This window comes from Numenius arquata, chromosome 6 (assembly GCF_964106895.1).
Source record: "Numenius arquata chromosome 6, bNumArq3.hap1.1, whole genome shotgun sequence".
NCBI classification, from domain to species: Eukaryota; Metazoa; Chordata; class Aves; order Charadriiformes; family Scolopacidae; genus Numenius; species Numenius arquata.
In genome coordinates, this window is record NC_133581.1 from 66,391,871 (window position 1) to 66,416,270 (window position 24,400).

At 45.3% G+C, this 24,400-nt stretch overlaps 1 protein-coding gene across 1 annotated transcript; it reads right to left on the minus strand.

The window, feature by feature from the left end:
• Positions 1–9,511: 9,511 nt before the first annotated feature.
• Positions 9,512–22,198, minus strand: CGRRF1 (cell growth regulator with ring finger domain 1). The gene is made up of 6 exons (XM_074149611.1): positions 22,036–22,198; positions 16,999–17,138; positions 15,545–15,722; positions 15,204–15,351; positions 12,231–12,338; positions 9,512–10,879 (listed from the first exon to the last, which is right to left on the minus strand). The coding sequence occupies exons 1-6, from the start codon at positions 22,137–22,139 to the stop codon at positions 10,529–10,531; spliced, it is 1,029 nt and encodes a 342-aa protein (XP_074005712.1). The 5' UTR covers positions 22,140–22,198; the 3' UTR covers positions 9,512–10,528.
• Between the last annotated feature and the right edge of the window lie 2,202 nt (positions 22,199–24,400).

Sequence of the window (24,400 nt, forward strand, 5' to 3'; positions counted from 1 at the left end):
TGCTGTACCCTCTCCAGCAGTTCCCTGTCCTTCTTGAACTGGGGAGCCCAGAACTGGACACAATGCTCCAGATGTGGCCTCACCAGGGCAGAGCAGAGGGGCAGGATGACCTCCCTCCACCTGCTGGCCACACTCTTCCTGATGCACCCCAGGATGCCATCGGCCTTCTCGGCCACAAGGGCACATCATCTGCCACTCAGGAGGTTACAAGCGCCTACTCCCCATAGCATCCCCAAGGAAGCAGATGCGGAGGAGGGAGACCCCGACCTAATGGCGTATGCTGTGATGTTTGGAGGTTTCTATGGTAATTTAAAAATATATCTGCGACCCGGGGAGGAAACGCCCTGCTGCGTCGCTAGATGGATTGCGGGGCGGGTGCCCGTGCGGATCAGAGCGATAGGCAGATCCCCAAGCTGGCTGGAAGCAAATCTCCTTTTCTGGGACGGTTTAGATGGGGCAGGGGGACTCGTCAACACCTCCATAGTCAACTCTTTTCCCCACGGATGGAGCCCTGGGAGCAGCAACACCTCAGCCAGTCCAAACACAAGGCAGAGCGAGTGGAAGAGGAGGATAATTCTTTTTTATACGGCAGTTCCTGGGAGACCTTGGGATCTCCGCAGATCCATCAGCATTTCTGCAGGGCTGCAAGTCCCGGAGGCTGCTGGTGGGGCTTTGCCTTGTCCCTGTGGTCGTTATTTGGCCAGGGCAGAGCTGACGGCGTGGTCTGGCCGACCTCCGCTAGCCGTCATGCCGGGGCGGCTCGGCACGGCAACATCTAGGCACCATCTACGTTTCTGTTTACCTCTTCAGGGAGAAAACAAGAGGCCTGCAGTGATATTCGCCAAGCAGGTGGTGGAAGCAAATTAGTGAATCCTGACGGCTCCCGAGTTCAAAGGAAGCAGTCGCTCATCTCGGTGGGCGCTCCCCGATAACATATTTAGCCGAGGGAAGGATGAGTAGATCCACCAGCACACAATGGCCCAGATTTCCTACCTCATTAAACCTAAGTATTGGTGAAAATAGCAGGGAAGGCAGGCTGAGGTAATTAAACACAACATCTCTTCCGTTTGTTCCTAAAGAAAGCATGGGAATTGGCCACCGGGATGCTAGCCTTTTCCCTACCTTGGATGGTGGAGCCGTGCAATTCGTACGAATGAGCTCCGCCGAAAATAAACCAAAAAAAAGAAATACAAGAAAAGTAAAAATAAAGAGTAAATAATAAAACCTACATGGATCCGCGTATGCAAACTGCATGGGGCAGACGTTAAATACCTGTGTTTACACGTTGTATCTGTTCAGCCACGGGCAAGGGGTTGTTTTGAGAAGACCCCGTCCCGTCTCCGAGAACCCCGTCCCGTTGCGGGGTGAGGGCACTGGCATCTCTCCAGCCGTGTCAGCTCTGCCTGGTGCCGCAGATGAGTCACTCACCAGCACCCCAGGGACGCAGAGGCAGCCAAATAAATCAGCTTAACTAATGAACCTCAGAAAAGCACCCCTTGAAAACCCATCACAGGCTGCTCCCCTGCCTGGTGACGCGGGCGGAATCAGTGACGAAGAGGAGCTGAGGAAGAAGAGGATGCGAAGGATCACTTCACCAGGCAGGCAGTAAGTTTGAAATAGCCCCTTGAATATGAAGACAAGCTTTCGCGTCACCGAACCTTCTTGTCCCATCAACAGCAAGTGAATATTTGCACAATTTTTTCAGAACTGAGACCTCTGCCTGTGTCCGTGGACTGTCAAAGCCCGACTCAAGCCCCGCAGGGCAGCCTGGCTAATGGGCATGCTGGTTTGTTCGGCACAGGAGAGATGTCCCATCCCACCCCCGGGGCTCCAGGCCCCTTTTTATCCACACTAACACCCCGTAAATGCCAGCCACCGTGATGGCTCCCTGGATGGCTATATCCCGCAGCTCCGCGTCACGTTTACCTGCAACACTCACGCTTCTCAAACCATTTCCAGCCAGCAATGAAAGCAGCTTGTTGTAGGACTCGGAGCTGACCGAGGCTGCGTTGCGAGCAGATGGCCCTGATGAAACAAGACGCTGGTCCCCAAAGGAGGCACCATTCAAGGGAGCTGCTCGGCTCCCCGGCTCCAGCAGCTCCAAGAGGGGCTGAGAGATGTGCATTAGCAGGCACCATGGAGGAAATTGCTTCCCTAACTACCCCTTTCAAGCATTTCTCTTTGGAAGCCTGGTTCCAAGTCAAGACATGTCAGCAGCACTAAGACAGTTTTCCTACTTAATTATTAATAATGAAGTGTGCCCGGTGCTGAAAAAATGATGGTAATTTAAAGAGAATTTCCTTAAAAGAGAGTGGAAGAGTTGCCAGGCTGGGTGAGGTTTTAGACGTAACCACCCCCCATAGTGGGGTGGAGGAAAACCTTCATGGTCCCACCTGATAAAACAGCAGAGGATCCAAGCACGGAAGGCAAACACGGTGGAAAACATCTTACGTTGATCCTCCTGCTCCTGGCTCCAAACATGCAGCTTTCCACAAAACCTACATTGAAGTAACATCTAAAGATGCACAGACATAACAAGCGTTGTGTGTGTGCAGCTAGAATGGATGTAGAGATGATCCACTGAGACCTCCAAGGGATATTCTGCATTTTGCCCAAGTCCTCTGAACTCATTAGAAGAAGTGACAGGAAGGGGAAAAGCCATGGAAACTTGGAGTGAGGTGGAGAGAGAGGCACCGTGTACTGGATCCAGTTTGGCAGAGAGGATCCAGTCTCAGCTGTGCCCTGCACACCATCCTTGCCTCTCTCTCCATCCCACCACACCTCAGGCCACTCGCTCGCCCAGGACACCCTCTGCTCACCCTGGTACAGAGGTTGCTTCTCAAGGGTTCTCAGGACATCTCCATAAATGAGGGCTTGCATGTCTATGACGTGCTAACAGCAAACTGCGGTAATGCCAGCCCCAACTCCCTGATGAACCAGACTGGTCGTACGATGCTCCACCAGATGCTTAAATTGCTGCTCAGATGTATTTACATGTTTCCTTGAAAAACAGGGAGTAAATAAATATGTAAAAAAGTAAATATTGCTTCATATATGCCAAAAACTCAGCTACCTCAGCTTCTCTGCAGCCACCACCCAGCAGAGCACAGCAGAGGTCACCGCTTTCCCAAGGAGCCTGGCACAGGGAGCAGGGAAACCCTAACAGCTCTGCCCATGGGTCACCCAACACGCTTGGTGCCATATGCCAAAATGTCCCCAGTGCCCCCAAACCATGTCTTCATGGATATCAAAATGTTTCTCTGCAAGAGGTAGGAAAAGAAGAAGATTCTCACGGAAACGAGGAGATGCAAAAAGGGGATAAAACCACCTTATTAGATCAGATTTGTGTAGGCAGGGTCACTCAGCTGGACCAAGGTCCATCTCCAAATCCTGCTACAAAGGATTATGTTCCTCCAAATAAGAGACAAACAAAAGACTGAAACTCATGCTCATTTGGACAAACAAGGCTCTTGATCAAAACCTAATGGATATGTCTTTGAGTTTGCCTTGCCCTTGTATGGATTAGTCCCGCTCCCCACAGCAGAGACTACCACATAGTTAAAATACGAGATCATAGAATCATAGAATGGTTCGGGTTGGAAGGAACCTTAAAGATCATCGAGTTCCAAGATCATGCATCCAAAGATCACACGTTATGTTCCAGTGGAGATGGCTGTAGTTAAAACTGGGCAAAGCTTGACAAGCTACCACCTCTTCTGTGATGGCCCCGAACTTCACCAGCATCCAGCCACCTCTCCGTCCCCACCACCTCTTCCAGTAGTTTTCAGACTATGTGGGACAAGGGAAACGCAGGCTGTGCTGGAGGACGTGTTTTTTCTGGGAATCACCCAGCAAAATAAAGCCCAGCAAAAAGAGCAGCTAAGGGAACAACTCTGCAAAGCCTCGAAATTTCTGCATCTGTGAGGTGCTGTGAAATAAGCGTCTAATGGGTTACTGCGAGTAGATCCAACAGTTAGATGGTGGGAACACCAATGTAGAGGCTGCTAAAATGAAGGACATAAATGACCCCATCAAAACATGTCATAGTGTCAAGAGTCCTTTATGTTATCGAATACCTTTTTCAGGACTGGAGAAAAGCAAATGGTTTGTTAATGATAGAGCATTAAATGCTGTTGGACTTGATGGAGGCATTTTCGTTCAGAAGTTGGCGCTGAAAGGGAAAACTGGAGCTGGCAGACTTATTTACTCATTTTCACGTCTCTGGGAAGATACTTAAAGATTGAGAGACTGCGACAGCTATAGCCATTCTTAAACATGAATCCACCAGCTCTTGGCAAACACCTTTCTTTTGGTCCTATACCAAAAGGTAAAGGTAAATTCTCATGTCGTTCAAACTGTCCCAGCGGAGGAGGGTTGGATGACACTGCAGCTGCTCCAGCCAGGGTCTGGGACTGACCACCCAGGAAGAAGCCGGCGTTCAGAAGAAAGGCAGCAGCTGGGTTGTCCATCCTGTCTCCGCGTACAGCAGCGCCGGGTGAAAAGCATTGCTTTTCCAGTTGTCATACGCCGTAAATCACTGCCCGGCTCTTACTTTGATCAATGAGATGTGCCGCCATAGAAAGGGGTCTGCTAACCCTGGCGAGCAGAGCAGCCACACGAGAAGACGCGGTGCCTGACTCCCTTGGGGCTCCCCGCTTGCTGAAATTACCCTCAGCAATAGCCCACCCCAGGCTTCCCGCAGGCTGGTGCGTTTTGAGCTGCCAGTCCAGGCTCCTTCCCTCCAGGGGAAATCCTTGAAATGGAGGACCCTCAGGAGCTGGAGACCAAAATGGAATTACTCCGAGCACGGTGTCTGTGCTGCATTGACCAGCTAAGAAAGAACATCTGTATCTCATGGTCAATTCTGGTGGCAGGAGATTGATGCACGATGACCCCGACAGATCTCTGTGGTCTCGCTGCCTCCGAACTCGAGAGCATCTGCAGAGTTAAAAGAAAAAAAGAAGAACAACAACAACTATCAAAATAATTCACAAGTTAGCAATCCTCCCTCTAGCCTCTGTTAAAATATTGCTCACAAGAAGCTGATAGACACCGAAATAAATAGCACTATGAGAGAGATAAGTGATGCATTAGACTTCTCACCAGTCCCCTGACTACAGCTACTATTGGAAAATCTGCCAAGAAATATTAGATGTGAAGTGGCTACGCAATGGGAGAGTAAAAAATATTAGGAACCGCCAAAACCCCTCATCTGATGAAGACAAAAAGCTGGTGGAGGCATCTAAAACCTAGAAAAGCTTTTTAGGTACAAATCTGCTGCTGATACCAGGACGCCGCAGACTGAGGATATAAAACACAGGTAACAACTACTTGTCCAGATAATTTATTGCTGGTCCCGCAGAAGTAATTGTGGGATTCACTCGACCCTCGGGAGCACCCGGATACTGCGGAGGTAGTACAGGTGTTTTCTGAAGAACAGAGATGCATCATGTCATGACCATGGCAAATGTCACAGTATTGCCCTTTCCATGGCTGAGGAGTATATGTCTAAGAAGGAGGAGTAAAAGGAATTTTTTGGGTTTCTCTGAACTCTAGTGAAGGCTCAGTAACCTCTGCATGAATTCATAATCTGCCACTGCTTTTCAAAATACTGTCAGAAAAACAGAGTGACTTCTCACTTTGTACACCAGACTCAGTTGAAGACTTCATCTAGTCTTAAGACGATGTTTCCATATAGTATTTTTACTGTTTTAAGTCATTCCCGTTCTGAGATGGCGTAACTAAAGCAGGAGCTCTCCTAGCTCAGATGCAGCAGCATCCAGACAGAGGTGCCTTTATGTAGGTGTTGCACATTCCTACACATTTATGGCACCAGAGCAGTAGAAGCCCCTTTTCACAGGTATAACCGTGGCTGCACTACAAGCTCCTATCTCTCTACTCACATCGCCCACGGATACGGGGGAGTAAAAGCAACACAGAAACAAAGCGTGGACCTGCCCAAGCGACTCCACTCTGTTCAGAAGAGACTTCCCAAGTCCCTCTGTGGTCACCAGCTAGGCAAACATCCCCAGGTGATCATGGCTAGCACTGCTTTGGAGAGTGGTGGCAAAGCAGGGAGCAGGATCTGACTGGTTTTGGGGGACCCTGCAAAGCACAGGACTCTCGGCCGTGGCCCAAGAGCTGCGCTCAGGTGTGCATTTGCATTACGAGGCCATCTATGCCATCAAAGCAACGTTAAAACGGTAGTTATACTAAATTATCCAGAAATATAACCCTAATCCTGGTCTCCTCTTTGCCATTCCCACCCAACATACTCCAGCAAGACCATAGCAAGCCCTTCTAATGGCTTGGTTCAGGGGAGGACTTTTGCTGTATCAGATAGAATTCAGCTATTCCAAGCATTAATTACATTATCCATAAGCACACAGGACACCAGGGACAGCCTTGGCAGGGGCTGCATGTCCCCTGCAGCAACAGAGGCCAGTCCTTGCTTATTCTGGATATCAGGACAACAGAGCAAATGGTGACCGGTGGCCAGTTACTGCAGAGGCTTCCCAGTTACACACATCAGCCCCAGACCTCCTCCACCTGGTAGACCTCAGGGCATGGGGGGACTGAGCAAGGCACAAACTAGCAGGAGAAACTCAGGCCCTGATTCCTGGCTCCTTTTACCGTACCAATGGTTTAAAGTTTGATGTTAGCGAGTAAATGAAACATTTTAATCAGATCCACTCCAAAACTCATCTTAAAGCTGAACAAAAACATGTACGTGGGTTCTCATCGGCTCAGATCTACCAAAACATGAGATGCTAATGCTCTCCCTTCCCTTAATTCCCCTACAAGGAGTAGGGGTCAGGGCATTAGCCCGTTTTCAAAGCGCCTTATGGGAATTCCGAATTCCCCATGGGAATGGGAAGACCATTTTAAGATGAAATGACCTAAATTGTCTCCTTCCTACCATTTGTCCACTATTTGGAGCAGGCAGATAGGGAGGGAGGAAGGAAGATCCTAACAGAACAACTTGCTCTACAGAAGGAATATGTCCACTGGCATTTGGAAAGGCACCTTGGGACATCCCTAAGTAACATCACTTAGTTTGATCGACTCATTTGAAAGCCTCAGCTCTAATTACAGCTGATGAACCAAGCCAAGTGGTGAGGTACCTCCCACCTCTCCCCTGCAGCAAAAATCATTGCAAGTCTGTAATACCCCAGCACTGCTGAAAAGAAGCAAGTCTTGTTATCAGAAGTCTGCGTAGGATCCTTGACGTCACCAAATCCATAAACATCATCTATAATGAGTGGAAGAGGAATGTTATATTACCTCTATTACAACAGGGCGACAGAGCAGAACAGCCTCTGTCAATATACTGTGTTTTTGTGAGTCACGGGAAGGTTTTATTTCTCTCTTAGAGCCTTGAATCCCCATTTTAAGACAACCAGGGGACACACAAGGCAGCTTTAGAGCTGCTCCTTTTACTTCTCACCTGATCTATATTTTGAGATGGCTTCTTAGAAGAAGGGCAAACGTAATAAGCCAGCCACTGTACTTTTTATAACTCTCAGTCAGGTCTTTGATTCGGGCCAGCAAGGCAGCTTGTTAGATCTGATAGAGCAACGAAGCATCTCTGGAAAACGCTGTTAAAAGAACATGAAACAAATGAAAAGCTGGGACAGAGTTAATGGTAAATACAGGGCCTGGCAGTGCAGCACGGCTACATCCTGTTTGCCATTATTATTTAATACTGGCATCGATTGGCTGAAGGATGAGACAGACCAGGCAATTCTCTGCGGGGTTTACTTGAATACCATTTCACTTTGAGATTAAACAAGCCCATGAGCTTGGATTGCACTGTCTTGTTGGGAAATTTTAATTAATTGATTTAATGTCAGGGAGTTTACTGCTGTGGTCAAGCAGTAAACAACACCTCTTTGATCACCTACATGGACAAACCAAGTCCCCGCTAACTATCAAGCGGTGCCCAACTCTGGGTTAGAAGCAGGGCACCGTTAACGTGCTCCTCTGGAATAACGATCTGTACAGGCACTGTCCCACATGCTGGTAGTATAAGAAGTTCGTATGGAAACAGCTATTCATAGAATCACAGAATTGTTTAGGTTGGAAGGGACTTTTTAGATCATCTAGTCCAACCGTCAACCTAACACTGACAAAACCCATCACTAAACCATATTTCTGAGTACTACGGCTGTGGCTCAGGCTCTTTGGGTTTTATATTAACTCTTCTGAGCGCCCACAGAGGCTTAGAACAATTTACACCAGCTCTACATTTCACACCAGCGACACACGGATATGAAGAGAAGCCTGAAGAGTAATTAGTTCCACCATCACCACGTTCACTGCTCGCCTTTAATGGCAGAACAAGGCCAGTGACACAGACAGGGAGGCTGAAGTCCATAACTACCTCCATCAGGTACATCACAACCAAACTAGCAAAACTCATTGCAAGACCACATTTTTATTTTTAAGACTGATTTCACCCACTTAGTCTTTCACGCTCATTCTTGCACGTTCACATTCTCACTAGCCCCAAGATACATGTGTCTAGGTGATCCGGTGAGGATTGCCTGTAGTGACACAGAGGACAAGTCCTCATCATGCCTCTGTGGTGAAGACACTCTATGATATTTACAGTCTTTATAGTCTCTCTTAATACAGGCAGCTCTGGGTCTGCTTCATTGCATCCCACCATTGTTTCTCCACATCTGCATTGTGTTCTCAGCTGAGGTATGGCCACCAGCACGCTGCCACCAGCACTCATTCCTTCTGCTACTACGTTCTTCTCTGCTCTAGCCTCCCGAAGTGCAGCACATACACCCTTCTTTGCCACGATGACGTCCACACAGAACCGCTTGTCTTCCAAAGTACTCTGCAAGCACTGAACAGTCCCCACGGACGCCCAGGTATTTAATTCCTGTTTGATATACAGTGCAAACAAAAGGCTGATTTGGCCAGCAGTTTATTCCCGAGTTGTCCCTGGCAAGGAAGGTCACTTTAGGTAGATCAAATAAATTATCTTCCAAACAGCCTGCTGATCGCTGGCTGGAAATCTGTGGCTACAAGCATCAATTCCCAACCTCTGTCTTTACCACTAAGCATCACTCTTTCCACCACCCACCACCTAAATCTTTTCCTCAGAGGCAATTGCCACAAGTTTGGAAGCAGGGCCATGGCAAACCAAACCAAACCGAAAAAAAAAGAACGATGGAAAGATGAAGATGGAATACCTTTGAGTAGGGGAAGCTTCCTTCCCTGGTTTGGAGGTGCGCAGCATCATTGCAGGAGCTGCAGGAGAGCGCAGCTGAATGGCTCGGAGCACGGCGTTCTCTCCCCAGGATGGAGCAGCTATCCTGGAATTGGATGCGGGGCAAAGCTGGAAGGGAACAAGAGGGAGGACAGAAAGCAGCTACTCCCTGTTTTCTACAGGTTCTAATGAGCGTTTGCATTTTTGTCTCATATAAGCAGATGTGAAACCCAGCCCGTCTGTCTTCAGGAGAATTCAGCTCTCTCTCAAGAAGCAAACCAACAATTTCTCTTCTCAACAGCCATTTTTATTGCTTTTGACATTACAAGATTGGAGGGAAAAGTAAGTAATTTTCTGCTATTCTTCAGCTTCCATTAGAGTAAGTAAATTCTCTGGGCCTATTGATAAAAGGTAAATGGTTAACTTTGCAGCCAAGCTGGCAATGCAAGTAAAAAGAGTTGGAAATTCCCCAAAGCAGGCTACTCTGGTGTAAGAATAGCACCACAAAACTGCCCAAGTAACTACTCTATGGAGTAATTAACGAACATTTGCATGGAGAGCAAGTTCTTACAGCCACTGCTAACAAGACTGAAAGTCTGTGTCTCAAGATGTCATGGCAGAGGCTTGAAAGTGTCACCAACGTTTAGTTCAAGCCAAGAATAATCAACAAAAATCCTTCCACTGGTTCCAATGGGCTTTGGCTGAGGTCCCTCACATGCGCACGCATGCATGCACACACACAATCTCTCCAAACAGCCAGAAACAGCATCCCGGAATCACGCCTGCACCTTCCAGCTCCTGCCACAGTCCAGCCTTCATCTACAAAATAAATACACACGGCTTTAACAATGAAGAATATTTACTCTCCTTCATTCAATACGTTCTGTAAAGTGCTACATTCCTAAATTACACCGAGTTAAAATGATATATCGCTCTAGTATTTTAAATACAATAAATATAGAATGAGCTGTGTTCAAGTTTTACTCTTTTTTTAGTAGATATTCTAAATTTAGTAATCAAAATAGCCTCCAATAGTACTCTGTGAAAAACTAGTAAGAAGTTATAAATAAAATCACATCCTTCAAAGATATCCTACGCACTTCTTCTGTCCACATTGCATGGATAGACATAGTGTTCCTGCGAGCATATGGAGAGAAGACAAATAAGGAAGCCGAAAATTACCTAACAATAAGAAGCAAAACCATACAAGTTAATGCTACATATCCTCCCATAAACAGTCTGTTTTCTACATTTAAGCTTGGTGCATACAACCCAGTTCTTCTGCTATTTTTTTTTTCCTCCCCATTAAAAAACTCTTCCAGGAAGAACATCTTGCAAGACATGGGTCGATTCATCTTCATCTTGCTCCTTTTTGCTGCAAAGTGGAAAAGATTCTTGAACAAACTGCCTACACATCGGACACTGCTGGAAATACTTAACGCAGCCATCACACAAGCAGGCATGTCTGCAGGGCAGGAGTACCCAGTTCACTGTCCCGTTCTGGCAAACAACACAGTCCTTGCTGTTTTCTTCATGCGATTCTGGTTCGTCTTCAGCCAGTCCGGCCTTTTCTAGCAAGCTTCTGTCAGTGCTTCTCTCACCAGGGGACGTATCGCTTGGAGACGGTGCGGTACTATTTGCAGACATGAAGAGTTGCTAAAATACACATATACACAAACGTTTAGAAGTCAACAAACTCTCCCCCGATACCTGAACGCACGCATGCGATGTAAGCTCCACTGGGTCAGATTCACTGGTTTCCACGGGGACAAATAGTGCCAGACTCACTCTTTGCCAGAGTCCTGACAATTGCCTGGCAGTTAAAGGTATTTCAGAAGCATAAAATTACATAAAACACTGGGAAAACATTAAGGATAAGTCATCAAATCTTAGTTGAATCAAATCAATGTACATGCACGAACTTTAGCAGAACTGCCCAGGCTTTGAACAGCTCAGGTTTCTGTTTCTCTCAGAAATTCTCATCATTCTCTCCGCCTGGAGGGACGCTTCTATCCATTCCTACCAAAAATATATATCCACCAAGCTGGCAAATCTACTTCACTCAACCCATTCTGCTCTTGCTTGTATTAAAATCCCCTCCTCGTTTTAGTCTTATGTGAAGCTCAAATTCTTCTGCACATGCTCTCTGAATAAAGCCAGTAAACTACCATGCAGCCGAAGATGCCCACAGAGAGCACACTACAAAACTACACAAAACACAGCTGCGCAGTTATTTCTGTTCAGTTTAAGCAGTGTTTTAACAACAGTAACCACACACGAAAAGAAAGCTTAAGGAAATCAACAGGGAAGTTTACCTGGATCAACTGTGTCAGCAAAAAACGGCCAGGACAAACATTTCTTTGGACAAATCTATTTCTGAATGAATGTTCATCGAGTCAATAGAATTAATTTGGCCCAAATTCTACCTTATCAATACCTTATGTTATTTTTTTATTATCACAGTAATATAAAAGTGAATCACACTGAATCATGTCATCAACTGCCTGACAGACACAGGACAAAGATGGTCCCACGACATGCATATATAAGGGAAACTGGAATGAAATAATTAAAACATGGTATTTCCTAGGCAGATTCCTTCCTTTTGGGCATGTACTGCAGTAAAAAGAAATTAAAAAAAACAAAGTTTCTTCTGAGGCTCTCCCAACTGAAGGGCAATAAAGGATCAAGGGCTGGTTTGGGAGACAAATGTTCTGGAGAGAGGAACCATTCGACCCAGCTGGTTAATTCCTTACTACTGCTTTAAAAAGCGGACACAACCCAGGCCTCCTAGACTAGAATCAAGTATTTTCTCCAGGAAATCTTGAATATTTTCACATAAAATATTTCTGTACAGTAACTTTGGCTGGAACTATAAAATAATTTTAACTATTATCCAGTTGTTTGCATAACAATAAAAGCCTTATACTAATTTTGGCTCCTGAAAGCCTACACAAGCTAAACTTAACGCTGTCGCCCAAATGAAACGACTTGGTGTGTGTCTTACCTTCAGGTCGTGGTATTGACCTTGAGCTAGAAGCAGATACTGATATAATATTCTGCAGGAAAGTCTGTAGCTCTCATCAGGAATGTGAATTACAGCCACCATTGAAATCTACCAAAAGAAAGACTATGTTTAATAACATTCCTTTTTGTTACAGGATTCATATAGAACAGTTTGCTTGAAAGATTGCATACTTCGTTATCACCTCTGACCTGCTTACTTCCTTAGACAATCAGGACTTCCAACAATGTTGACTTCAAGCACAGATCAAAAACAACATGCTGGATGAGGTGAAAACAGGATGTGGCAGAAGACAGCACTTCAGCTTTCTGCCCTGGCTCTCCACGGAGCCCTTCTATGGTCAGTTCACTGTGGAGACCCGCTCTGACTGCTCTCACCTAAGGGAATCAGGCCCCAAACTGAAAAGGCACCAAAGGACACGCACATTCTCTCACTTCCCTCCCAAAAACCACAAACCACAATTTTTAGACTCTGAAAAGCATTTAGAAGTGTCGCTGATTGGCTTGTAAACCGAGCAGGCAAAAGACAAGTTTCACTGGAAAGGATTCTGAAAGGACCCCACGGGCTGACTTTAGAGTCACTTTTCTGAGAACAAAAGCCCTCCAAAGCTTGCATGCTGTGCCTAACGCTCCTCACCCTGCCCAAATGATGTAATAGCCTCTAAAAAGCAGGAGAAAAAGAAAGTGAAATTCAATATTATTGTAGTTCCCAGAAGCTGTCAAAAGAGAAATGAAATATAGAAGAAAGCTGTTTTGTTTGAAAAAAAAAATAAAATTTAAAGGCAAATCAGACTTGCACTTCAAAATCCACTACAGGGCTAATAACATGCAGAGTTTAAATACATATGTACCTATGCATTTATACCAACTGAATTTACTATTCTTTGGCAATAGGGTCTTTTCTTCTAAATCAGAATGCCCCCCAAGACCCCCCCCCATACAACTATTAGCTTTGTTTTGCAATCTGGAAGCTATTAAATCTCCATTAAAATGATAGATTTTGAGTTTTGATAATAAGACTTTAAATGTTAATGGTTCTCAGTGTATTTGTACTATGTCACCATAAGTGCTTTCTCAATGACGACGCTAGTCCTCAATTCGTAGTTTGTTCAGACACCTAGGCAACTTTTTAACTGTGAGTGGGACCAGCTCCTAACACAAGCATCTCTATCTTCAAGCTACTGTCTCCTCTGTTATGCTGTCCTGTAGTATAGAAATATATACAGAAATATATTCTGCTACGATCTAGCAGAAACGCTGTGCTGTTTGATTGTAGAACCCCTTCCCCTTGAGCATCAGGTATTTTCTCTCTCTGTAAATAATTGTACACATCATCAAGTTACTCTCAATCTTTTTTTTTTTTTTTTTTTTTTTTTTTTTTTTTTTTATACAAAGGCCTAAGATCTAAGTTTTCTTCCACTTGAGCCCTGCCAGTCTTCAAATAATTTCTGTAACTCTCATATATGGTCATGCTAATTTTCTGGAGCTAGAGGAAAATTACGGGGCAAAACCAAATGGGTATGATCTGGCCACAAATACAGTTAGGATGAAAATTAGAGCCCCCAGAAAAGAAAAAAGATACTGGAACAGCATCCATAGTGATGGATGGACTCACACAAATAATTCAAGATGGAGCTTGATGCACTGAGGTAACAAATTGTATCATCCCTTGTGGAAATACCGTCCTGGCCACAGTGGCAGAGATCCCTTTCTACACTGTATTTTACAAGTTTGTTTCAACAACAACAGATGCAATTTGCCTGGCAAGGAGTTCAGGCGGAGTTACTCCTTTGACTGTATTATTAAGAGATTCTAGTTGTGTTACTTTCCTCCAAAACCAGGAGAAAAATACCTCCCCCACTCTCCTTCCATCCCTTTCTTCTAGTTTAAGGAACAAAAGAGTGATGTTACAAATTCACCTCCATGCTAATGTCAAACACATTCAAACATGAAATCTACATTCTCTTTATAAACTAATCTGAACTTTTAACATACATAAACGTACTAATATGGGAAATAGCTTGGGGCCAGGAGGGAGGAATGCAGTCCTACTGTCAAGTCACAAGAAGTCAAGGACAGGCATCACTTGGAAAGGGAACAGATTTCTTAGGCACTGGTGTGACCACAATTAATTTCCAAATGAACATATGGAAAAGCATTCAGTGGATTTAGGCAGTTTGCTTCTGAGCTCATTTGTATTATTGTTGAAGCAGTTAGTGCTATCAGATTGTCAAACAAATGAAAAGATGGGAGATAAAAGTGTCCCCCAAATAGTCCCAAAAAGAATCAGTCAATTTAGAGTTTAGAAGTGATATTGAACTGCACGTGACAAGGCTGAATCTGCTTTAACTGGAAGAAAGCAAGAAGAGACCTTTCTGGGGAACTGAGTACCTCACATCAGTCTACTGCAAGACCTTCACACCTTCCTGGAAATGCCCTGGAGGTGGCTACTGTGAGACATAACGTACTGCAATACATAGACTTGGGCCTGTTGCAGAAAGGTAATTTCTATGCTCCTAACAGCCAAGTCAGCAACCAGCTGAAATATCTGTGCCAGACACTTAAAAAAAAAAAAAGTAATAAAAATCCTCCTGCCTTGCCAACAGCGATCCAAAAGACCAGATCAGCACAAGAGCTCCACCACAGGTTTATGTGATCAGAAAAATCAGAGTAATAGCTTACTAACCTACCATAACCCTAGTTCATCTGACCACAGGGCTTACCACAGAGACCTCTGCATATATGAGCTTTCTGAAAATCACAAACATCTTTTGAATGGTGTACATAATTCTTATATAACAATTATCTTTGCTCTTCTGCCATGCTCTGGAGTCATCAGTGACAAAGGACCAAATTCTAGGGGACAGGGAAAGGAAGCTATTTTGTTCAAGCCCATCTACTGAAACATTCAAACCTTAAATACAGTGATCCTAAAATATATTCTTATAGTACTTACAATATCATATATTTCTCTGTCTTCCTCATCAGCTAACGTCAGCAATGCTATCAATGGGTAGCGAGATCTAGGCACCGGGCCAAAATCGACAACTTGAGCGTCTTCTGGTAACTGACAATATTTTTCTTCCTTGTCATTTTTTTTAATGCTTTATATGTGTCAAGGAAAACAATCAGTGTCCCTGCAATTGTAGAAAAATGTGACGTTTGCATAAAGAATATTTTTCATCATATTTGTTCATAAATATATTGTGCCAAGAACTGCCGAGTGTTCACAAGTCTCAACACTCCCTGTGCCAACAAATTAGCATATTTTGTCAAAACAAGTTAAAAAAAGGATACAAGTACTGTTGTCGATAGAGGTATTCGCTGTACAGAGCATCTTCTAATGCCTGAGGAGTCTTTATTCTGAAGCAGTAGACATGCTTCTGCAACGCTTCGTGGAGTTTTTGAACGCTGCAGCCCCAGTAGCATGTAAGAATACAGTCTTCCAGACAATCAGGTGTCAGTGTTATACCCTCTTGTAGAAAGAAAAGAATGATTTCATTAACTCCTCAACGTGCAGGAATTCGGGAACTGCTAAGTGTAGGTTCTTAAAGGGCAAGAGGCAGAAAACAACTTCAGTGTCCCAAATTTTTATCATTATAATCTAATCTTCTAAGAATTTAGACTGGGTTTAGTGCTCATGAAAGTCCATGGAGATGAGGAATGGCTGATTAAGCTAAAAAAAGTAGCAAGTGCATTTTACAAAGGGTAAATTTTAACTTCTGGTAACATTTTACACACTCACTGGCAGATCCAAGAGCACAACCCCTAGCCCAAAGTCCATTCCCTCTTTAGATAATGGTATTAATCGGATCACTGGCCTACAACACCCTCTCTGGTCCCAAAGAATAAGGCCCTCTTGATCATGCAGGAGGAGGATAAAAAGAGGATCTATGCACTCCACTTCTTTTCTAAAAATCTAGTATCCAACCCATTAACTTCTAAACACTTTGCACAAACAGGAGCAGAACTCCTCAAAAGTCCCACCAAATTCAAGTGCTCAAACCTCCTGAAAAAATCCAAGTTACCTGAAGACTAAGTTTTTGAGTTTGTTGGTTTTTTGTGGGTTAGGTGGGTTTTTTTGTGGGTTTTGGGGTTTTTTTACTCCTGGGGAGGGATAAAACAGCTGCAGCCCTTTTCTCATTCACAGGAAGGCTCCACATCTGTGCTGGCAGAAGATGCTCAGCCTTGCTTACTACTCCCCAGTGATGCAGGAGGACATGAATTTCCCTTCCTATGTGGGTGATTTCAAGGATGTTAGGAACTACTTGAACTCTGATCCAAGTAGATATTTAAATTCAGGTTCCACTGAAGCACAGATAGAAAGAGAGGTAGCTTTTTATTTATCTGTTTATTACAAGTAGTGCATTTCCAAACACCACTGGAGATCTGGACTTAGATTTAGGTGGGTGGCATATATTCTATAATTAATTCTACAGAATTCTACAATTCTGCAAAGTTTACAAAAACGCCCACAGTGGCTGGTAATCTGCAAATGTTTCTGTTACTTAAAAAATCTGTTATAGCAGGAAGTGTTTCATTAATAAGAACTAAACTGTACTTAAGTACCCAAACATTTCACTTTTAAAAGCACCACATTTGTAAGCTGTGTGAAAATTATTTCTGTTGTAATGATGGAAGGAAGCATGTTTCTGAGCAATTTTGATAAAGGAAAAGGAGAGGAAGAAAACATAGTACTAAGTTCCAGAACCCAAACTGACAGAAATCAAGCACATCAGAAACCCACTGACTTGTTACTGAAGCTGCAGCAGGATGAGGGATTTCTAACCCAAAAGGATTCTTCACTTGTCTCATCCGCTTTTTCAAAACTCTTTTGCTGGATTCTGTTTCTTCTGAGTTTCTCAGAATAACAGGAACACCCAACCCAAACCTAGGAGACAGGAAACAAGAAGAACAAGTGGGTTAAGTGTTGGTGTTGACACATTTGAATTTTTCTTTAGCTCTGAATAGCAAATAGCACAACAAATAGAGCTGGCTTGGCTTTGCAGAATCTCTGCTAGGATGCGTGCACAAAATAGCCTGCCAATCTGACTCCATCTTTTTGTGGCAGAAGGTCGGAGCCTTCACAGTGATACGGAAAGTCTATAAAGGGGGAATACTTTACTCCTGCAACGTTTCCAGAAAGAGAATAAAATTAATGAGAATGGTCAATGCCCTCTAGTGGTAAACGGTTATCCAGAGCTTTCTCCCAATTAACATTCTGCACATCCTGTCACAGGACCAAAAATAATCACTGCTTGCAAAGATGGAACAGCCTTAATGGACTGGGTGCTCGAAAGGAAGACCTTGGAATAAATCACTCAGCCCTAAGATATTTCTAGCTCTAACTACAGCCAACGAGATGTTTTTATGGCAGACTAACACCCCTGATTTCCCACGAAAACCTCAATTACAATAATATGCTGATATTAAATCAGGGGCTGTAAAGCCTTTGCTTTGAGCCAGAAACTAAGTGCAAAATAGTGAAGACTCTGAATCAAACCTGAGTCTCCAAGACCCCTTCAAAGCCGAAGCCAGCACACTACCCCAAGTGATAGTCTGACCCTAAGAGGATAACAAGGCAAAGGTTTAAAATTTTAAACCATCTATAAATCAAAATAAAAATGAAAGAAAGCAAGGAAGAACATTTTGAGATCTGACATCAATTAAAAACCCCAAGATTTTCATATTGCCTGGAGCACTTAAAAGAACCACTACACAAGATCAGGATCTACAAAACAAGCTCCACAACAGACTTCCTTTTACACTTGGCTAAAAATAATTCACTTTTTAAGGTGATAGCAATAACTTTCAATAACCAAAAGCCAATTAGAAAAACTGTCCCAGATATGCAATCAGAAGACTACTTTGGAGACTGAAGAGATGTTCTTAACGGCATTAATCCAGTCCTGTCTCATTAGTAAGGCAACAGTGAGAGGCTGTGGGAGTCTTTTGTTAATGCATTTTAGAAAACAGTTATTAATTAGCTCAGGGTGTGCACGTTCCTGAATTTGTGCTTTTGTCGCTGCCACCTGTACTGGTGAAGTGATGGCCTCTTTAACGGCTTTGAATTTTGGATTATGCAGTCATCAGCATCTCGGGTGCTGGAAAACTGAATGGCATGAAGCATCGGCTCTTCCCTGCATCAATTGTTTCCATTTAGTATACTGAAATAGCAGCTGTTACAGTAAGATGGGTCTCGTATCAATAACTCAAGCTGAAAAGGGCACTACCAACTTCAATGTAATCAGTTTGAAAATTGCTAAAGTAATTTCATGTACAATACAGCTCTGAGCCAAACAGACAATTTCATGGCTTAACTACTCCTTTTTCCTGAGTTTAAAATCTTTTCCACCTCCTGTGTGTCAAACGAAGAAGAAAAGCAGAGCTTTTACTGACATTGGGCTCCTTTCTATTGATTCGTGCTGGAGGGGTGCCCTTTGTAAGACTAACAGGGAAAAGCGTCAGTCAAAAGTGATTTTCAAGTTGAGGAAACTACTTCAAGAAAAAATTCTCAAAGCCATTCTCAATAGCAACAACCTGTTCCTGGCAGTCTTCACAAATATTTGCCTCTACCATTTAACGTCTTGCTTGCCTGAGTGTCACAGATACACCAAAAAGGAAAGAGATTGAGCTGGTGGAAAACATTCTATGCTCATTCCTCCACCTTTGATTTGCTAGGTTTTGATGGAAACAGTTGCATTTCTTCGATGATATAATTTAGGGCGCTCAGCCATACTTAGTTTGCGTGCATGGAGGGTCAAATCTCTGTCCGATGCAAGTAAAACACAACCACACTGACTTCACTGGGGCTGTAATAAAGTACGCCAGCTAAACATCATACAAAGAAACCAGGTGCAGCAGCTGTTTCACTTATTCAATATCCAAAACTCAATGGAGCTAATCTCTCCAGCCGTACATAAAGATGCCTCCTGTTTTATACCATCTGGCTGATTTTGAAGTAAAAAACCCTGCTCTTTGGAAACTTTCGTCGCTGGTCAAAAACAACAGGATAATCACCATGAAAAGCAGCCCAAAAAAAAAATCTCTCTACTACAGTTTTAGCAGCAGCTGAAGGGAGAAGGGCCTTTCTGTTCAACAATAAGGTACAGTGCTTCTGTAAATGTTAAAGTAGTATTCAGTGTATGAAGGACCAGTAAAGATATAGTTTTTCTTTTACGATCTAATAGTCTATCAGCCTAGATCACTACCTGGTACAGGGGAAATTAATTTATTCAGAACAATGCTAGTTTAGAAAAGGCAGGAGATTCCAATGGTTTTGTTCATGAGTTAATTTCTTCAATGAACAGTCTGGACTTCAAAAGGTGCTAAGTCCATAGCTCCTCCTAATACGAGTGTTCATCTCCAGCTAAAAAGACAACACCCAGGGCCATATTCAGCTAATTTAAATTCCACTTCATTCCTACGCCCAGAGCATCTATTGGGCTAGCTCTAGAAAGCTACTTGGAGCAGTAACCTACTTTGACTCTCCAAACAGAACCACGGGTATCCAGGGCTGGCCATAAAAACAGACGCTCATCAAATCAACGCATGATTTTGCAAATGAAAAAATTAACATTCCTAAGCAGTTGGTGTTTTTCAAGCTGACTGACACCATCACGAACACATCCATAAAGCAAGCCGACAATTGATGCCGAAAATGATGGGGGAAACAAAGTGTCATTACAGCAGTTTATCAAGTATTATGTACTCATATGACACCATATGCATTGTAGTACTCTGTGTAGCAAATAAAGGATCAAGTTGTTTTCACAAGTAAGTTCAAGAGCACTTAAACTGTAACTGCAGCTGCAGACACACTCAAGTTGTTTGGAGGCTCTTGGTCGTATGGCCACAGTACGGCAGAGTTCAAAGGCAGCATGAAATACCTCTGAGCAACGGGCCACACACTCACGTACCCGTATGCGCTGAGCTCCTGGCTACTGCTTCTACTTGACTAACCGTTCCTTAACAAATCAGTTTGAAGATGGCTTGCATATATTTCCATAAACTGCCACAATATCTAGTGCAGATGCACCTAGAATCTCTGATCCTGAAATAAAAATGCATCTGGACAGTCCTCTGCACAGCCTGTAGCCCAAAAAGCATCAAGGGGCACATATGCAAACACAGGGATCTTCTGGCATGCCTACTGCAGGCATTGTATAGCAAGGAGTTGCAAAGCATTTATTATAAACAGATAAATAATGATTAAATTGATAAAGGATCACTAGATTGGAATATACATGCAGATTTATTTGAATCATGATTCAGCATAATTTTTTGGTAAAGATAATATTTTTGAAGAACTGATGAAGTGAAAAAGGAAAAGTGGAGAGAAGTGCGTGGTAATATAATTCCATCAGTGTCCAGTGGGGCAGAGAGAAGTACGAAAAGGATTTATACCACCTCTCCCAAAGTAAATAATGAGGCGGAGCTTCATCCAGCAAAAAGACAATAAAAAGACCAGTCTTGCCTTCACTACCACCTACCCAGCAGTAGGGGAGGGAATGCAAAACAAGAACAAAAAGTTCCCACAAAGCGTATCTAAAAGATCAAAAGATACGCTTCTTTCACTCCGAAAGCAATAGATGGCATATGTTTGAGCCAGTGGCAGCTCACAAAGTGATGTAAACAGGGGAAAGACTCTGCACTAAAGGAAAAGTCAAGCAGAGTATTTATAAGCTGCCAAGAGAACAAACAGCTACAGCTAAACCATCTGTAATTCAAAAAGAGACAAAGGAAGGAAAACACAGAAGCACAGCACTACAGGTATTAATGTTAAACCAATAATGGCAATAACTCAGTCTTATTCTCTCCAGAAGCCACACAAGTGTGGTGTACCCACAATTCCTACATAAAATATTTTGATTGCTAATCAATGCTCTCCACTTGGCAAGTAGCAGTATTTACATTTATGGACACTCCCAAGTCGGCAGGAAAACACACAGAACGGTGCTATGTACACGCATTCAGGGACCTGTTTCTGAAAAGGCAACAGTGACATCTCTGCTGAACCCTCTCAAACACAAGTAGAAGAGAGTCTTCCACACATCACCCCTCTAGACACTTCAGCAGATCAGCTGTTTAAGGCTCCTCCTCATCCCAGTCCCAGCACCCTGTTCCGTTCACCTGAAACACCCCCTTCTCCTCCGAGTTTAAGCAGTGGAACAGACTGGTGCTCCAGCAGCGGTCCTGGATCACCTCAGTACACCCGTTACACCTCAGTAACAGCCCTGCCTTAAAGCCTGGCACATTTAGCTGCAAAACAGCGTTAACACCAGGCACCTTACTCAGTATCTGCTCATCTTATCTACCACTAAGATCTGAGATGTCCATCTCCAACAGGGCCAAACACTTCCCTTGAAGCAGCTCTTCCTGACCCCCACTCCCTCACTCAGGGTCAGGTCCTCTTCTGGCAACCCTGCTTTCTCCACAACTTTCATCATCCTCTTCTGGTGGAGCAGCCCTTCTTCCCCTAGTCAGGGCCAGCCCTCCTCACCCTCCTTTCTTCAACACAACCCCACTTCCCCGACCACTGCCAGGCCCCACACGTCCATCCCCACTGTCCTACCTCAGGGCCACCCCACACCCCCAGAGCTTATTCCCAACGGGGTGCCAGCTCCCATTACCCCCCTCCCACGCCGCACCACCTCATTACACCGCCAGACCTCCGTCTGCCCCTTGGTGTGGGGCAGCCAAGGCCCACCACCCCAGACAGGCCTCCACGGGCAGGGACGGTGCCCGGCCGCCCCCACAGCCGGCGCCGGCCCCTCCGCCGCACTCACCAGCCCAGCACCAGGCCGCTGGTGACGAGGAAGCAGACGAACACCACGGTGATGTAGAAAAGCGGCGAGTATTCGTAGAGCGTGACGAGGAACACGGCGGCCATGGGGCCGAGCCCCCCCGGCGGGCGATCGCCAGGCCGCACCGACAGCCTCACCGCCGGGTCCAGCCGCGGGGCGCATGCGCGGCCGCCGGGTGAAGCCACTGCCCTCAGCTTTGCCCGGAGGTGGGCGTGTCCGGGGGGCGGGGCCTCGCGGCGGATTGACAGCCCGGCCGTTCTCCCCCCCCCCCCCCCCCCCCGCCTGCATTTACACAGAGCGTTTAATTAATAATAAGAACACAAACGCGAACGTGCCCAGCCGGCACAACCCGCCTTCAAACACCTCCGTGCCTTAATTGTGGCAACCCAGGCGCTTGGAAAGCTGACCTCGAGGAAAGGGGGGATGCTGCCAAGTTCCTGCCGTGACCTTTAATTCTAAATAGCATTAGCACTACGTGCCACTAAATCGCATTAAATAGGGCCACACGAATACGTTTTGCATCCTGACGTGAATCACCGCCCTGCCTACACAACACCGCCCGAATAAAGAGCTGTATTTAAGAGCATACAGAGATGAAGGGACGCTTCAACAGCTGCTCGGCAGCCCTGAGCTTCCGTGGTGTTTTATTGAAGCTCTCACCGAAAATCTGCAATTTTATCTTAAAACACCTGGCATTTCAGTCATTAATATAATTTGCAAGAGGTCGTCAGCTGGGAAGCGAAGCCTTCATCTCTACTTTCATTCTCTTCGAGCGGGCAGAGTGATGGTATTTTTAATTCTGTTACGGGATCACCGAGAAGGCATTTTCTCCTCTGTCGCGGCACGAAAAAGGCCAGATATTTCCTCCAGCGTCTCCACCAGAGGCCTATTATGGAAGAGAAGTGTCGGCCTTGCACTTGCTGCTCCTATTTGTGATTTGTGAGCTCCACATCCTGGTTTACTTCCAGAACTGGGCTCAACTTGTATAAACAAGTGTTCTGGTTTGAGGACCCACAACAGTTTATTGTCATTTAGGCAATTATTCTCTCACCTCATGACCCCCCCACACCCGGGAAGGGGAATCGGGAAAAAACAAGGAAACATGAGGGCTGAAATATAAACAGATTTAATAGGATAAGACTAGATAATTAACATTAACAACATTAAAGGACCCATATTGATCCTGATACCAATATAAAATACCCCAGGACTATCCCATCCCATCCCAGGAAGCTGTGCACTCCCCGCAGGGACAGCCAACGTGGGACCCTGCGAGCGCTGCGGCTTCGGGAGGAAGGGAAGGGCTCAGGGCTCCGGCACCGGGGCAAGGAGATCTCAGGGTGGCAGCCATCGAGGGAAAGAAAGAGAACTCCCCTGCAAGCCTTGTAATTTCCATGGAATGTGCCGTTCATGGTATGAAATAACCCTGTTGGCAGCTTGGGTCAAGTGCCCGGGTCTCGTTCCTCCTCATCCCCGCACCTGGTGAGCTCAAAAACACTGAGACCTTGAAACCCACATACCAGAGCTTGGGATAAAGTAAATATTTTCACAAATTCAGATACTAGAGTCTTCTAAAAATGCAGTTTTCCCAAGCATTAGAAGAGACCTTACTGAAAAGTAAAATTACTGAAAGATAAATTAATCCCGTGTCACTCAAACCAGGACAAGAAGTCCCACGAGCAGCAGAACTTACCAAGCCTCCTTTGTGCCTCATGCTTGAATTTTTCTCATGTTTATTGAGACAGCCATCCCAGCTGAGGCGTTTTTAAAAGTAATTTTTCTGTGTGTATTCTCTGGTGTTTTAGCAAAGGATGTGAAGTTACTAGTAGGCCTCAATGGCCTTGTCTAACGGCAGTCACCCCCCTTGGGCCTGCTCCTGATCCAGCCTGCGGGCTGATATCCCGGCCCGGCGTATGGATGAGGGTTTAACCAGTCAGCCCTTGTCGCCCTGAAGGCACCTGAACCGCTGAGAACCCGAATCCCTCCATTCTGAGCCCATTTCTCCCGCCACTGACAGACCGGCCCTGAGGTAACACGCGCCCGCCGTTTGCGCGCGGCCCCTCCCCGTTGCCATGACTCCGCGGGGAGAGGGGGGCGGTGCCTCGGCGCCATGGCAACGGGGCGGGGCGCAGCGGGGTGCGAGGCCTGGGCGTCACGTGGCGCCGCGGCACGCGACCTTTAACCCCTCCCTCCCCTGCGGCGCTGGGGCACGTGGGTCACTCCCGGAGACCCCCTTGAACCTTCCCGCTACCCGTAGGCGGGAGGGGGCGCTACCCGCCCCGGCTGGGCCAGCGGTGCTGATTGGCCAGGGGAGAGGCGGGAGGCGGGGTCTCGGCCGCGCAGGCGC